The 18,550-nt window shown below is 36.9% G+C and overlaps 1 protein-coding gene across 4 annotated transcripts in view; it reads left to right on the top strand.

The window, feature by feature from the left end:
* arhgef12b (Rho guanine nucleotide exchange factor (GEF) 12b) overlaps nt 1-18,550 on the top strand; it is a 112,255-nt gene that overhangs the window by 33,845 nt on the left and 59,860 nt on the right. For all 4 annotated transcript variants that reach the window (XM_051664803.1, XM_051664822.1, XM_051664813.1 and 1 more), the window contains exons 2-3: nt 13,771-13,791; nt 14,395-14,489. In XM_051664803.1, coding sequence (XP_051520763.1) covers nt 13,771-13,791; nt 14,395-14,489 — 116 coding nt within the window. The remainder of the gene's footprint in view (nt 1-13,770; nt 13,792-14,394; nt 14,490-18,550) is intronic.

Below are 18,550 nucleotides of genomic sequence, written 5' to 3' on the forward strand. Positions count from 1 at the left end.
CATAATAACATCAGTTTAGTAGGTCATCAAAATGCTGAAAAATATCAAGATGTAATTTTTTAGCTATGTTGCCCAATCCTAAAGAGGATTAGTGTCTCTTTTGGCTAGTCCTATTTTACCCATACATGTACTGTATTCACGTTACTACTGATAGTTTCTTGGTTGTTTTCTCATATTTTAAAATAATACAGCGATATTCTTGCTTTTCAGTCATGAAAAGTTGTTCAACAACCAGCTTCTGGGTGTTTAGAAATTCTTAGACTATTACGACATCTGGCTTACACTGTTAGTTTACATGGAAATGTGTAACTGTGGTTTAATGTAATTAATGCAATTTTTTTACTCACAAGTTGTAATATACTATTATAGCAATGATGTAATACATGTTCTTTTGGAGCTCTCTATTGAGTGGCACATACAGCAAGTCTCGTTTGATGTCAAACGTCACTAATGTATGTATGCTGTCAGTCATAGAACTTAAAGCGATTGGCCTGAGGGAGCTGCCGAGAATGTCTTGAACACTAAGTTTCTACAATCACACGCAACATTATAAATCATTCTCACACTGCTGTGGCTGGACTGTAACCTCTGAAGTGTAGGCCTAAATCCTGTTTGTTTGGAGCTCCCGCAGCTGTTTTGCACTCGTTCTTAAAATTATAAAAGTGAGAATTCAGGTGAGTTAAGCTGGTCTGTGATCAGTACTGCAATGCTGTTGTCTGGAGGCAGAAGCTCATGTCTGGGATTGTACTGCTATGCAGCCGATGGCGGTGGGTTTCGAGACTGGGCAGGTCTGGTGAGTCAGCTGTTAGTCTCGGCTTGTGTTCATCCTGATCTTTTGACATTTGACCTCAGGCTCTGACCTGCCATAACCAGGCCCATGCGTTGTTCTTCAAATTTTCAATTGGTCTTGGCTTATAGATGATAACTGTGTTTAGTTGACTACTATATATCTGTGCTCATCATAGTAAGGAAAGACTAGGAAAATGTTTTAACATTCTATAAATACATTTTTTAAATGATATCAGCCGATGAATTGGTTATCGGTCAACCTCTACTTTCCACACAACTCTCCAGTACAGTGATTTGTCACACTCTTTTCAATTTCTAATAAATTCCAAAATGGACAGAGAGCTAGCTCAAGTCGTGCTTCAGACTCAAGCCCCTCCTTTACACACAACAAGCCAAATTTTTTTATTTTTTATTTTTTTTTTTTTTTTTTTTTAACAATCTGTTTTGCCATTTCTGCTTCAAAGACTAGGTGGACGTGCAAACTCATGAATAATATAAAAAGTCATTTCAACTTAAAACACCTCATGTTTTGATGCTTCAACAGTCTGTGGTTTTTGAGCATGTGTGGTGTCAATTGGTTCTAAATTTTATCGTACAATAAAAATAAATTTAAAGGTGAACTTAGTGATCAATCATAATTTCTTTGTGAAAAAGTTCGTACAGGTTTAGCACACAAATACGTGCTAACGTTGAGTTCGTGTTGTCTTTTATATAGTAATTTCAGACTTTTCCCACCGTGACTAAGGCAAATTCATAGTGTTTGGTTAGACTTATGCTGCTTATTTAAACCCTCAGACTTTTGAAGAGCTGTTCCTTTTTCAGCATCAAGATTGTCTCTAGCTTTGCACTGTCATCATTGATGGAAATCGGACAGTCATCCATGAGATTTTCATGGAGAAATCATTCTCAACAGCTTGTCCCTTCATGAGACGTCTAGTGTGCTTATTTAGCTTTCTTTTGATGATACCCATTTATAGTCTATTTCTTTGGGTGTGTTTTGAGCATTGTGCTGTATAAATCACTGTCTGCTGCATTTGCCTGGGTTGACAATGGCAACAAAGGAACTAAACTTAAAATGCACTGGAGTCTCCTTTAAATCACAGTTTAATACTCAAACAACTGTCGTTAACAAAAAATATTTGGATTCACAAAAATTCAGATTCATAAAAGTTTTCTGAAATTGTATAACCATCAAAAAGTGGATGAAAATGTTTTTTTGAGGAATCTAACATCTAAATCACTAATTTAAAGGAATGTTCCGGGTTCAATATAAGTTAAGCTCAATCAAAAGTGTTTGTGGCATAATGTTGATTAAAACAAAAATTAATTTCGACTCTTTCCTCCTTTTCTTTAAAAAAAGCAAAAATCGAGGTTCCAGTGTGACACTTACAATGGAAGTGAATGGGGGCAAATTTTTTAACTTTTAAAATACTCACTTTTTCAAAAGTATAACCACAAGACATTAAGGATATGTGTTCAAATGTGATTTTAGTGTGATAAAATCACTTACTAACCTTTTCTGTGTAAAGTTGTAGCCAATTTTACAACTTTGTTACCTTGACGATGTCAATGTTTCATTGTCCCCATTTACTTGATTTTTGCTTTTTTAAAGATGAGGAATGAGTCGAAATTAATTTTTGTGGTAATCAATATTATACCACAAATGCTGTCGATTTAGCTTAACTTGAATTGAACCCAGAACATTCCTTTAAGTGATTAAGTAGTGTCATATAGCCAGACTTTGAACTAAATGGTACACAGTTCACAATTATTTTTTTTACATGACATTTTTCATGGGGAAATCTGAAATCGGACATAACTCGGAGCAGAATAAATGCGATTTTCCTAAAGACCCTGCCTTTAGATAAATGTGACATCGAAATTCGAGACTACTGTTTGACTAAAGATGAAATCTCATAGCCAAGTGTATAAAAGTGACACTCATCTTTTACTGTTATTGGAAATATGCCTTGTAAGTCAAATGCATTTGCTAACAGGTTTGCTTGTATGTCGTGCATTCTTGAGGAATAAATATTAGTGGTTGGTAGCTAAAGCTGAACGATCAAAAATTGCAATTATTTAAAAAAAAATATTGCGATTGCGATTTGAACTGTGATATGATAAACATTTAAAAGAAAATGTGTGATTTCTTTTAACCAAAATTAAACCATGTTTTGCCCATGCTCTACTAGCAACCGGAAATACCGTTTCTAGAAAGAGTGTTCACATTTGAGTAATAAATAAATTAATAAATAAAACGATGAAACACAGAGGAAAAAAGCATCACAATCACTTTGCATCTGCCCGCTATAAAAAAAAAATTGTCCAATTTTTAAAAGGGTCAGCTCACTTTTCATCATTTTTTTTTTTTTAAACCCAGCCAACTTGAATATTTTATTATTGTAATATACACTGCCTGGCCAAAAAAAATGTGCATACTCTAATATTCTGTTGGACCGCCTTTAGCTTTGATTATGATGCGCATTCGTCGTGTCATAGTTTCGACAACCTTATGTAACATCATATCATTTATTTCCATCCAGAGTTTAATTAATTTTTGGTCGAGGTCTTGTATTGATGACGGGAGAGTCGAACCACTCTGTAAAGTTTTCTCCAGCGCATCCCAAAGACTTTCAATGGGGTTTAGGTCAGGACTCTATGGTGGCCAATTCATGTGTGTAAATGATTCCTCATGCTCCCTGAACCACTCTTTCACAATTTGAGCCCGATGGATCTTGACATTGTCACCCTGGAATATGCCCGTGCCATCGGGGAAGAAAAAAATCCATTGATGAGATAACCTGGTCATTCAGTACATTCAGGTAGTCAGCTGACTTCATTTTACTGTCACTTAATGTTGCTGACCCTACATCTGATCAATTGAAGCAACCCCAGATCATAACACTGCCTCCAGAGGCTTGTACAATGGGCACTATGCATGGGAGGTGCATCGCTTCATGGGCTTCCTTTCTTACCCTGATGTGCCCATCGCTTTGGAATAGGGTAATTCTGGACTCATCAGACCACATGACCTTTTTCCATCACTCCACAGTCCAATCTTTATGCTCCCTAAGAAATTTAAGTCATGTTTTCCTCACTAACAAGTGGCTCTCTTGTGTCACACAGCTGTTTAGTTCTCATCACGTTGTGCATGTGGAAATGCTCTTACTTCCACTATTAAAGATAGCCGTGAGTTCTACTGTCAATCTTTTTACAATGTGACTTGAAGCGTTTTAATGATCTCCGATCACAATCATTCAAGATTTTTTTCCGACCACATTTCTTCCGCGAAGCTCACGGTTCACCACTATCTTTCCAGGTTTTAATAATGAGTTGGACAGTTCTTAACCCAATTCCAGTGATTTCAGCACTCTCCTTAGTTGTTTTCTTTGCTTGATGCAAGCCAATAATTTGCCCCTTCTGAAATACAGTAACATCTTTTCCATGACCACAGGATACGTCATCCGACATGATTGTTTAAGAAATGAGAAGCTACACACTGCATCAGTTAGGGTTAAAAGAATTGTTGCCAGCTGAAACTTATTAATCACTGCAATAATGATCCAATCATAGGCTCTTAAGTATCTGCTTATTTAAATCCAAACAATGACTTTTTTTTCTTTTTTTTTTTGGCCAGGCAGTGTAGTAATAATAAAGTTAAGAAATTATTATAGAAATACATTTGACAACAGCCTTTTAATGCAGTAAAATGCTCCCTTTCTGTCCACAAAAACCCAGTGTCATGGGGTTGTTTTAGATTTGTATAGTAAATTGTTACGGCCAAACGTATGTGAAATGATGCAGATATGCAATTAAAGTGAATCTGGGGTGCTTTAAACAGCACACGTTAGCACATTGAACCAAACTTGGGACACCAGATTTTAGTGGTGTTTCTCAGATGTTTTGCTGACATTGAAGCTAACTGCAACCAATTGGATTCCACTCTTTTCTCTGCTCAAAACTGTTTGCTTTCTCTTTGTCATTGTTGTGAACTCAAGATGGCTGCAGTCTGGACTTTTTTTCCACCTGCACTCTGGAACAGAGTTGCCATAAATCAGTCCATTAGTACAGTCTGTACTTTTGTATTGTGCACGTGTAAGCTCTGATTTTCTAAGCACTAATTACTGACATGAACAATAATTTTTTCTGCTTGCCAACTTTTAGTCCATCTGAAATCTTTTAATGCTTAAAACACTGTTCAGTCTTCAGTTCAGTATTCCTATGATTGCATTTTTCCCTACATTTATTTTCCTGCATTTCTTTTTTCTTTTATCACAATAGTTCTCCATCTGTCTCTGACAAGCATTTAGTTTTGCCCAACACTTGCCTTGTGAAAGAAAAAAAAAAAATTTTATCTTGTGGTTTAGGGTACTTAAGCTATTAAGGGGCAGTAATGACTTAACAGCGGTCTTGAAAGTGTCATGGAAGATGTTTGCTTATAATTGCTTTCATAGTATTCAAATAAATGCAGGGCATGGACTTGATATACTTGACTTGAGCATGCATATGAGCATGGTATACCTTTTGTATAGTCATCATTTAGCTTTGATTCAATCACAGCAGTTTATGTAATGCTTGATGCATTCTTCATACAGTTGATTTGAGACAAACGACAGTAACCTGTTAGACTGGTAGTGATTTTATTGTTGTTTTTTTGTTCTCTACAAAAACCACTGTGTGTAATATAGGTTAGTTTCTGTTGTGTTTTTGAACCCTGTGGTGAATTAATCAGGGATACAATTTAAAGGTAAACGGTTTTATTTCTACGCCTGTAATGGCACCAAATGGAATTGCAAAAATAGTGTTTCCAAACAGCTTCCCAAACATTCATACCGACCCTTCCGCCTTGCTCTTGTCTTCCATTATTTGGACAAACAAGTAGCCGTGCCCCAAACTCATACCACTGGGCGATTCTAAAGTTGACATGTCATGCTGCTCAATCACTCTCAGGAAAAAAATTAATGATTGGCTTACTTATAGTTGATTTGCTTATAGTTGTATAGTTGTTGCACATTAAAGAGGAGAAGTATTTTAACATTGAAAAAATTTGCACACCTTTTAAAACCTTTACCACAAAACAATAGATTGAGGGAATTAGGGGAACAGGATTCCCTCAATTTACAATGCATGCATGTACATTTTTCTTCTCCTCTCTTTCTCTCTCTTTCCCTGCCCCCCACCAGCCCAGCCTAATCATAATAAAACGTGAAGAGACAGTGTAGCGTAAAGAAATGTGTGTCCCCAAGCACACCCATTCTGTCGCTCTCATCGGGTTTATTGGGGCAGAAGGAGAGATCGCCCTGGAGATGAAACCCCATCCTTCAAGCACTTTCAGACAGTGATACACAGTGAAAGGGGGGCAGTGGGGCAGTAGGTGTGGCTGCTGTTAACATTATACATTCGATTTGTGTTCTGCCATGATCGTACATATTAAAAAACTTGCTAGCAAATAGGATTTAAGGAAATACACAAACTAGATTGAATCAAAAGGCACAATAAACAATCTCAATTGGATCTCAATTTTCTCAGTCATTAACTGATTTCTTCATTGTTCAGTTGGTTAGACCAAATGCCCTCCTCTCTGGTAACAGGAGGCTTATTAGATGCATAAATCACTTCAATGGAACCTAGCCTGACAAAAAAGTACTACCATGGTACAGTGTAGTATAATACCATGGTACATGATACAGATGCTGCCATGGTACAGTCATGGTACCAGGTGTTGATACCATCTTAATTTGTACTGAAAGATTACCGTATTCATGTATTAGACCTGTTGTATTAACATGGTACTCCAATGTACTTCAAAGAATACCATGGTACCATGCCCAAAACGCAGAGTATTACCATGGTACCATGCCCAAAACATACAGTATAACCATGGTACCATGTCCAGAAACCACAGAATTACAATGCCCAAAAACATGGTAATACCTTGGCACATGTCCAAAAAACAGTGTATTTCCACGATACATATCCAAAGACATTGTATTACCATTGTACCATGCCCATAACACATGGTAGCTCAATATAACTCAAGGTATTAATGTCCTAAAAAATATTGTATTACCATGGTGTCATAGCTGTCTAAAAACATGTCATTTCCGTGGTACTATGTTCAAAAAACATAGTATTATCATGGTATATATAAAAAAAGAACATGGTATTACCAAGGTATGTATGTCCAAAAAACAAGGCTTTACCGTTAAACTATCTAAAAACATGCCATTACCATGGTACATGTCCAGAATAACATGGTATTGCCTATGGTTAAAAAAACATTGTATTACCATGATATATTTCCAAAACACATGGTATTACCATGGTACCATTTCCAGAAAACCTGGTAGAATCAAGTATTAATGTCCAAAAAACATGGCATTACCATGGTGTCATATCTGTCTAAAAACATGTAATTTCCATGGTACTATGTCCAAAAAACATAGTATTATCATGGTGCATATGAAAAAAGAACATGGTATTAACAAGGTATATATGTTCAAAACACAAGCTTTTACCATTAAACTGTCTAAAAACATGCCATAACCATGGTACATGTCCAAAAAACATTGTATTACCAAGGTATAAATGTCCAGAAAACATGTTATTACCATGATACATGTCCAGAATAACATGGTATTCCCTATTGCAAAAAAACATGGTATTACCATGATATATTTCCAAAACAATAACGTGGTATTACCATGATACATGTCCAAATAAAATGGTATTCCTTTTGGCCAAACAATATGGTGTTACCATTAAACTGTCTAAAAGCATGCCATTACCATGGTACGTGTCCAAAAAACATTGTATTGCCAAGATATAAATGTTCAAAAAACATTGTATTACCATGATACATGTCCAGAATAACTTGGTATTGCCTATGGCCAAAAAACATTGTATTACCATGATATATTTCCAAAACACATGGTATTACCATGGTACCATTTCCAGAAAACCTGGTAGAATCAAGTATTAATGTCCAAAAAACATGGCATTACCATGGTGTCATAGTTGTCTAAAAACATGTAATTTCCATGGTACTATGTCCAAAAAACATAGTATTATCATGGTACATATGAAAAAAAGAACATGGTATTAACAAGGTAAATATGTTCAAAAAACAAGGTTTTACCATATACTGTCTAAAGATGTCATTACCATGATACATGTCCAAAAAGACATAGTATTACCATGGTAGATGTCCAAAAACCATGGTATTGGCATGGTACAAGCCCAAACAACTTGGTATAGGCATGGTACAAGTCAAAAAACATGGTGTTAGCATGGTACATGTAAAAAAAAAATATATTGTATTACCAAGGTATAAATGTCCAAAAACATGGTATTACTATGATACATGTCCAGATTGCCTATTGCCAAAAAACATGGTATTACCATGATATAGTATTTCCATACAAAATGTGTTATTACCATGATACATGTCCAAAACACATGGTATTTACCTTGATGTATTTCCAAAATAATATGGTATTCCCTATGGCCAAAAAACATGGTATTACCATGATACATTTCCCCAAAAAGTATGGTATTACCAAGGTATATGTCCAAAAAACACCACTACCATGACACCATTTCCAAAAACATGGCATGGTACTTTTTGAAACTGCATAGACACTGGTTGGGGCATCTTTATGTTTTGAATGTCAAGAATGACATTCTTACTCCCTCTGCTGCAGTACATTGATAATTTGTGTTTGGTGAAAGTCCAGTCTCGTACTAACAAGCTTTAGAGCTTGAGAGGCAAAGACGAACAAATCGTTTCAAATAATACCAAAAACCTGCAAATGACACATTAATCCAAAGGCTGCCGTTGGCTGTCAGTTGGAGGGAAAATGAGGTGCAAAATGTGCTCTGAGCAGCTTTGCTTAATCGTTATTTCCCCTATTACACTGGAATCATATTACAAGTCTATAACCATTGTAGAGTCATTAACATTGTTTCTCCATTCCAAGTTCAGCTTGCTTAGTCAGGGCTCCAGACTAAAAAAAATGACTTAGGAGCCATTGGCTTCTAAACTGAAACATTAAGGAGCCAAATGGCTGTTCTTAGTCGCCAAATCACAGATTTGCCTGATTTAGATTGCTGTTCCGAAACACGATAGAAAGCTGAAGACAGCTGATAATTAATATAAGGTTTAATAAACAGTATATAGGGTTGAGAAGATAAGTTTGCATTCCCTTTTGTCTTATAAATGTTCACAAGTTTTTTTTTTTCATTTAGTACTGCTCTTCAGAATCTACATTACAGATATCTACATAAAGTATAGTATGCTATAGTAGTGTGTTGCCTTCTTGAGCGTCACTGAATCTTTGCACCTTGTGTAATAGTTGTGTACAAGTCCCTCAAGTGTCAAAAGTATATATATATATATATATATATATATATATATATATATATATATATATATATATATACACATTATAAATTATTTAAAATATTGCCTTCTTTACTGTTACCAGATGGCCAGAGACTACAAGAGTGCTAATTAAATGAAATTCTAGATGCAGTTTATTGTGCTGCTCCAATCCCAATCAGATGTCTGATGAAACCGCATATGAACGTACACAACCCGACTGTCACCAGTGGCAACTAGATTTTAAATTATTGTTGCAATAGATTATTTTTGCTCACATTTGCGACCATTGTAGTCGCAGTCTGGAGCCCTGTTAGTGTTTCTGAGAGAGAGACAAGACCTGGATCCCTGTGCTGTTTGACTGAATTGGGATTAGTAATGGTTTGAATTAGGGCTGGGCAATATATCGAATATTAACAATATAATCGAGATAATTTTGTTGACGATGTAGTGTGCTTTCATTTGGCCATTAAATTTCATAAAGAGTGCATGAGTAAACTAATTTCCTGATCCTTCAGGGCTGCACAATAAAACAAAATAACATCAGAATGGCAAGTTAGTCATAGGTGGTTATTAATCCCCAAAAGGCTGCGATTTAAAGACAGATAAACATGGTCTGTGTGTGATTCAGAACAAACCAGTGACATGCTGATCTGTGTCCATAAGCATGGCGGCACTCTCAGATCAGATCACGTGCATTGTGAAATCAAAGTAAGCATTCGCGCAATTCCAAACATTAGTAACAGTTATAAGTTGTTATACAAATCTACAAACGCGGCACAGAATAACAGAAAAGGAGGAGATCACAGAGTTTCAGGAAAAGCGGATCATTGTAAACTGTCAAGTACACATTGCCTTTTCTTTGTCACAATAAAAGCTCCTTGTGAAGTTGAAGTAAATATGACAGCACTTTCGGCGTCAAAATAAAAGCCACAGGTGAAGGTGAAGTAAACAGGACATACATATATTACTTTTGTATAATGCAAATCTAATAATCAGTATAATAATGATAATTCAAAATTATATTATATATCACAGTAATAATTTAGTATTATGCAATGTTCAACTGGGGTTTCAAAAATAAGTCAGTGAAGTAGCTTTTCACACTAAAAACTTCTGAAGCTAAATAATGGTAGTCTTGTATAGCCAGATTTTGACTATCGGCATAAAGTCTAGTCAACATCATTGGTCCTAGCGTGTTTTGTGACATCAAACCGGCTGAGAAACATCTATGGTGCCATGTTTGATCTTATTGACTGACATTTCTGTCTGTTTTTCAGACAAAGTTATCTTAGAATTTGGTAGCAAACGAGTCATATTGAGTACCTTTAGGGTTTTTTTGTACTTTGACGTGGTCACTAGGAGCTGTCATTGTATAGAAAAGAGCTGCATAAACATTCTTAAAAAATTATCTTTGTGTGGTCCATGAAAAAAACAATAACATGAAGGTGTGGAACAGCATGAGGGTGAGTAAGTAATGACATAATTTTCATTTTTGGTGAAATATTCTTTTTAAAAACAATTTTCCAGAGAAAGAGCAATGCCTTGGAAAAGAGAGAAAAGTAGGAAGCGAGAGGGAGCGAAGTCCTGAGAATTTTTGTTTTGGCCCAGTTCTGCCCCCTGCCTTTGCTCTTGCCCACCCCAACACCCCCTCCTTCACACATCCAGGAAGCGGGAGACCCTGCCAGAAGCCCTTTCTGTTTCCGGGAATCAGGCCCACAGGGCTGCTGTGTAGTGGGCCGGCTCTGACGTGAAAGCCATTGTTCCCATGCGGGGCTCCATTGTGGAGGGGAAGGAACAGCAACAAAAACAAAATCCACCCGCGGAAGGAGCTGAGAGGGAGGGAGGACAAGAAGTCTGAGCTATTTCTGTAAAGAGGCTCCTCCACTTCTTCCCCAAGAGTAGCCTGATGAGATACTGCAGCTTTTGCATGTTTGGTGGCAGAGTTATCGCAATGACCCAAGAGTCAGCCATATTAACTTTTAAAAAGGGTTAATTTACCCCAAAATGACAATTGATGTAATTTACTCACCCTCATGTTGTTCCAAACCTGTTTGACAAGCTAGGGCAGTGTGTGACCTTTTAGTCTTATGTTTTGAAAGCAGTGTAAAGTTTGACTGAGATAAAGCCAGGTCACGAGGGAGTTCTAACGGCAGAATTAGATCCTGAGCTGGTAATGTACATGAAGCCATTGGCAAGACACACCAAACAGATTATGGGCAACGAATGGGGCATGGGAAAGTTTGAGGAGATAACAAAAATACATTATGCAACATTAAAACCACCAATGCATCCAGCGTGTGCTGTTGGTAGTTGCAACATAATGTCTTTCTGAAAAATGTCTCATTTGCTGATTTCAGGAAAACGGCAGTTGATAGTTACTCACTTTTAAGCTTAATAAAGTGTCATAAGTAGTCCATGTGACTCGTGCGTCATATTCCAAGTCTTATGAAGGCAAATAATAGGTTTTAGTGAGAAACAACGAGAAATATTAAAGTAATTTAGTAGTGAAAATATATTTTTACTTATACTATAGTTCTTCTTTGCGCATTCATGAGAGAAACTGGTTCACAGTGGCTCGCACTTAAACCTCACAAAAGCAAAAACAGTGCAAGTTCTTGTGTGAACGTGTGTACGAGCTTCTCTCATGCACTCATGAGTGCACACAGGAGAAGGTTTAAGTTTTGCTACGACACCTTAGCATTGTAGTGAGTTTTGCACTGGCAAGTACCAATTTTTGCAATTGTTTTTGGTGCCACTAGTGATGCAGAAATTAAACACCTCACTTTTAAAATGTATATTTTGAAATAATATTGTATCATGCACACTTTCAAATAATTGCAATAGAGCTGGTAATCCATGATGTCAATTTGTAGGTGAACCAGGAAGGCTAATTCTCCATGGGTTAAGAACTACAAATACCACAAGCATGATGGGAGTGAACGTGCCAGATGAAACGGAAAAACATAGTATTTCTTAACTAGCAACTTGTAAGCAACATACTTTTAAAGGGGTCATGAAATGCTCTTTTTTTTTTTTTTTTTTTTATTATCTTCCCTAAGGTCCACTGATAATGTTAAGTTTTGTTTTGTTTTTTTGCACCAAAATAATTTAGTAATATATGATCATTTTTCCACCCTGCCCTCTGTTGGAAACACTCAGTTTTGGCAGAAGCACCTCCTTAAAACTTCAGCGTAAACGCCCACTGTTCTGATTGGCTAACAGTGTGCAGCCCCTCGAAATCAGCCATATTTGAAACTCAACTGGAAGAGAATGAACAAGCCCCTCTGGTCCCTCAACATTATAAAACAAAATTTCAGGGTTTACACATAACGCACATCCAACACATTGCATCCGAATATATTAAACTGCTTGTCTCAAGCACAACTGTTAACACTCAGCACCATAAACAATCAAACAGTCATGAGCATTGACATTTGAAATATTCATGAATGGAACTGTTTACACACTGTTTTGCATAGGGTCCAATTGCCCCATCCTTCAATAATAGTTGCTTTGCAAAGATTGAATCGTATTATGACTGGTTCACTAGCAATCTATGCTGATATGAGCTAAAATAACATACAGTCCATGCTGAAATACGATAAAGACACATCCACATGACGCACACACATAAAAGCACGGTATGAACTAGACACACAAATACTGCATCACATCGCACGAATCGTATCAAAACGGTCAAATTGTCCATCTAGCACGTTTTACACCAACAATTAAAAATAGCGCAGATGGGTGAAAGAACGCGTCCATGACACATTTGTGCTCAAACCAACAAGAGGCAGCAGCTGAATGAAAGAGAATGGCGCCTTCTCTTCAGAGTTTTAACTTGGCACCGCACCTTTTTAAAGCGGCCCTAGATACTGTATCAAGCGGTCTGTCTAGAGCATTAATATATACAGAAATAATCAAAAATAGTCCAGATGGGTCCCCTTTGGTGTTCAGGAATAGTGAGGCCACAGTAGGCCTATTTGTCCTGCACGCTCTCTCTGAGTACGAACCGAAGTGCCAGTGGGCAGGGCCAAGGGTGCGATGATTTTAAGTAGGCGTTGATGTTGTTACTGTAGGTGCAGTCATTAATTAATGTACCCCTTGTGTCTTAGTGTACTCGCAGCAGTAGAGAATGAGGCGTTTTTGCAGCTTGGTTTCAATAAATGTTTTTATTGCACTGGGGATTAAGTTTTGAGTTCTGAAATTTACAGTATGTTTTTATAGCAGAATAACCTCTTATATGTCAAAATCAAGGAAAATTTGATTCCTCATGACATGACCCCTTTAAAAAAACAGCAGCTTCAAAATGCACATTTGGAGTATGACTGTGTGTACTTCAAGTTGTAGAACAACATGTCCAAATATCTTAAAGTAATGTTTAATACCACAGACCTAATTTTACTCATAATTCCAAAACTGCCATTATAAAAACCCTTGGAAAATCCAGAGGGAACGCATGGCTTTAAAATGTTAATTCTCTTCCGGGTTTTTGGACCACAAACTCAACAGCTTTATTGTAAAACTTTATTAGAATTAGCATATGAGCATTATTTGTTTCATCCTTTCTTAAAACAACTTTGTTTGTCTTCCAGGTTTCCCAAAAAAGCGAGCAGGTGAGTGCACTGCCTCCTATTGTAACTCTTTCTTTAGCAAAAGAATCTGAACACCCACATAGTGCCATTACAGCAGACAGAGATGGGGGCTGGTGAGAGTAGACACAACAGTGATGCTGCTGCTGATATCAGTGTGACACAATGTGGAAATTAAACGCTCAGATTCACAACATTAACGCCGCAACAGTGAGGTTTTAACATAAATATGGAAATTGACCTTGTTTTTGAAGCTTTTAATTCACTAGATTATCCCAAAATAGGCATTACCACAATGGTTATTTAATATATAAGTATGTGAGATATACAGTTACGGTGATATAAAATTACTCATACCGTAATGTAAGATTTTGCTCCTAACACCCACCCATATTTATAAGTCTTTGTAATAAATTGTTGAATTCTCAGAGAATGGTAGTTTGCATTGTGTTGGTCAGAAATGTTTTGTCTGGTATCTCTGGGCCTGTTTTTGGACAGGGGGCATGAGTGTGACCTTTTGTAAGTGGATCCACATTTCCTGTCTAGTATTTGTGTGCTTCTGGATAAGAATAGCCTGATGTGGCGTTGATGGCGACCCTTTTCCCGATTGTGTGTGTGTGTGCACAGGACAGGAAGTATTCTCAGCAAGGACCATCCCCCAGACAAGAAGCCCAAGAGCGACAAGGCATCAGTCCCCACCTCGCATGAGTTTGACCCCACAGGTAAGAACTCGTCTGTTTGTCTGCACTTCTAAGATGAAGACATCTCTTAAATAATGCATAGTCCTTTCTCTCTCATATTCAGAAATTTTTTTTGTGAAGCAAAACCTAATGTTTCAGTTTTTTCAAATTGAAAGCTCAAGGTAATTGACAAACTGTTGCACAGTGTCTTAACCTAACATGATGTAATACGTTTCCAGTGAGAAGTAATTTGTCTACAGTGAATGCAAAAATTGCTTGGTGATGCAAAAATAGTAACAGCAATTCAGAGCATTTTTTGTTTAATATTCAGGTATGTTTGGGCCAATGACATTTCAACATGGGTGGAGCTACCCAGCACAACACAGCCGAAATAAAAACCAAGCGATCAGCAACATGCCATGTCATTGTCGTGACTGGTTAAGACAAAAATTGGGTATTTTTTGGGACAAAGGACATTTTACGTCTATTTTTTCTGATAGCTGATATGCAGAACCGATTTTGTTTTTTAACACAATAATAAACTAAACAATCATACACTACAGCAATAAAAACATCATTTTAAGAGGAATTGTTCACCCTAAAATGAAAATTGTGTCATAAATTACTCACCCTCATATCATTCCAAACCCATATGACTTTCGTTTACGGACCACAGAAGATCGTCTTTTCAATACAATGGCACTTGATAGTGACTCTATTTAAAGCTTAAAAAGTACCAAAAATAATCCTAAAAGTAGTCCATGCAACTTGTACGTCATATTCCAAGTCTTCTTGAGACTTAGGTTTAAATGAGAAACAACCCAAAATTTAAATAATTTTTCATCAAAAATCATGACCAATACACAATCATAACCACAATGAGAGAAGCTCGTTCACAGTAGCAGGCGTGTTCTTTAACTTTAGTTGTTTTTAGCGCTAACAGATCCAGTTCTTGCGTGAACAGGTGAATAATTGTCTGTTACATCAAATAATTTATGTAAACAACACATTAATATATTAAGCTAAATTTCATGTGGACATTGTTTCCTGTTGTGGTGTAATACCAGTGTTGGGTGCAATTCTTAGACCCAATATTAATACTTTAAGCTCAGACTGTGGGTGAGCCTGCAGAGAAATGTTTTTTTATCAAAATATTAATAACTGCAGTCCTTGACCTACACAAAATAGGTGTCGTTTTAAAGCTTGGAAGCTCTACTTTACAATGCATGTAGGCAGTATAACCAAAACTGAACAAGTGCTTCGAAATTTGCAGACAAATCAGAAGTGTTCCGTTTTGATAATTTATTAATAATTTTGCACTGTACATATTATTGTAATCGGTAAAAACAGCACATAATGTGCTATCTGCCTAAAAATATGTTAGCTTTCCTGGATCAGATGACTTCATCAGAAATTATGTAATAAGTTGTCCAGCATCATGGAGCGCTAAACCAATAGTATTAGGATTCAGACCGCTGCAATCAGAGGTGGAAGTCATCCAAATATGAGCAGAGAGGATCGTTCACTCTAATTTCATATGGCCACCAGGAGATGGCGCCAAGTACATGACACAGACTCAATGATGGCTCAGATGACGCAGAATGGAACTGAATGAGATCTCGTTACTCACGCCTACATGGTTTAGAGAGAGAGCCTACCTTTAGTCACTATTGAATTTGCATTTGTAATTAGTTCATATGTACAATTATTATGTTTTATTTGTTTGGAGACACTTTTGGACAATCAACTAACAGTGTTTCACTCAGAATATTCAGAGCAAAATGCATGTTTCTGGATTGTGACAGCTTCTATAGTCAGCAGATATTGTGCACATTGCTCTAAAGACCAGTGAACGGCATGTCTGTGGATTTTTGAGAGATTGAATGCAGACCAGACATGTATATATGAACAGCTGCAGCTGGACTGCTTCAGTCTGCATTAAGAGAATTGCATCAGGAGCATGTAAAGGCCTGTGACATCAAAGCGACCACAGGGACCTCAATCATCATTTATATGCTGGAGTAGCACCTTGTTTAAGCACTTAACACTGACTTTGACTTTTGGCTGCCACTTGAATAACATGTTCATGAATCAGGCTCAGCAATGCAACCCATAAGGCCTGTTCACACTAACACAGTGTCCTAACCAGACTCTGACAATAAAGTGACAAGCAATAAAAGCTATTTCTTCCATGTAAATTCTAGTTTTTGTCCTAACCAACTGTGACAAATAACAGGACATTTTGTTCGCTTGGTTTCTATTTATGCAGCGTCACACTGGGTATCCCTGCCTACAGTGAAATCTCTAGTGAAATGGTCTGAATTCCAGCTCATCATAATCATATATTAAACTTCAAGTTCTGATAGTGATTCTGATGGGTTGCACAGCATTTTCATCCTCACTGTGGACAGACATTTTGCTGGTTGCTGCCTGAAATGATTGCATTGTTACTGGTTAGAGCCATGCAGTGAAAATCACTGGCAAAAATTCCTATCAAAAGTATCCATACCGAACGACATGCTAATTTTTGTCAGTCTCTGAGAAAAGTTTATGTACCTGAACAAAAGATAAATGCACTGCACTAATATACTGTATAAGCTTTGATCATGCAAAATACAACTAATCTGACAATACAGATTAACTTCTTGTTTAAAGAACTATTTAAAAGCAATTTCACATTAGCAAGAGTGCTGTTGTACTGAATATTAGCGTGGCTGTTATTTACCTACGGCCTCGTGTCAACGGCCAAATCACAGCTGTGCTGATATTCAGTACAACAACACTCTTACTTGAGTGATATTGTTTAACTATCACAGTATAATGATGATGTTAGTGGTCCACTGTGAGTAATAATAATAATTATATTATACAGATGTTTAAAATTGAAATTACTTGCACTACTTTTTGTTCAGTTTGTCTCAAAGACTCGGAGACTGCGATATCAGCATATTGCAGATATTGTTTGGTAAATTTTTTTGAAACATTGACCGCACAATGAAAAAAACAAAAACATTACTTAATTAATTAATTAAAACATTATTAATACTTTGTTGCAAGGTAAACATTCACACTTGGCTTGAAAGTTTGCATTCTTTCATTTTAACATCCTAAATTTTGCACTATATGAAAAATAGTGAAGCTCCACTTTTTCAGCCACCTTTTTTTCTGAAGTGTTTTCCCATTTATTTTTTTCCATTTGGATTTCAGAAAATCCTTCATAAAAGTTTTCTAAGCCATGAACCAAACCAACCAACTCCAAAATTATTTGCAACATTCCAAGCAAAAAGACCAAGGTACAAGATCTTAAGGGGTCATGAAATGCTCTTTTTTAAAATAGTTTTATTGTCTTCTCTGAGGTCCACTGATAATGTTAGTAAAGTTTTTTTTTTCATTTGCATTTTCAACCGTGTTTTTTGGCCCTCTGTCTTAAATGCTTGGTTTTGGCCTAAGCGCCTCCTTAAAACTTCAACGTAAATGCCCACCGTTATGATTGACTAACACCGTGCAACCCCTCGAATAGAGAAATTTTTTAAACTCAGTCGGAAGAAAATGTATAAACACCAAAACAACTAAATATCAGGGTTTACACACAACGCACATCCAACACATTGCATTGGAATATATTAAACTTTTCATATCAAGCACAACTGTTAACACACCCTGTCTACACCGGACGCGAGAGTCGCGTCAAAAGCAATAGAACCCATTATAATCAATGATGCTGTCTACCATGGAAGCATCCATTGCGTTGCGGTGCGTTGCGTTGCGCCGACAGTAAACAGATGTTCCGTTCCATTTTGCGCTGCACGTGGTGGCGCTACTACTGCCAAAAACACAAATAAATGGTTTAGTGTAGACAACCTCAAGCCGTTGCAATGCGTTGCGTCAACGGACACACCCCCGGTGTAAAAAGGGTGTCAGCACCTTCACATAGTCATGACACATAAATATACATGATTGAAATTGTTTACACACGGTTTTTGCGATCACGTCCAAGTGTTTTTAACTGCCCCTTCCTTCAATAACTGTTCCTTTGCAAAGTTTGAATCGTATTATGACTGGTATGATATGAGCCGAACATTCAATCGACTCTAAAATACGCT

This window comes from Myxocyprinus asiaticus, chromosome 3, assembly GCF_019703515.2.
Source record: "Myxocyprinus asiaticus isolate MX2 ecotype Aquarium Trade chromosome 3, UBuf_Myxa_2, whole genome shotgun sequence".
Taxonomy (NCBI): Eukaryota; Metazoa; Chordata; class Actinopteri; order Cypriniformes; family Catostomidae; genus Myxocyprinus; species Myxocyprinus asiaticus.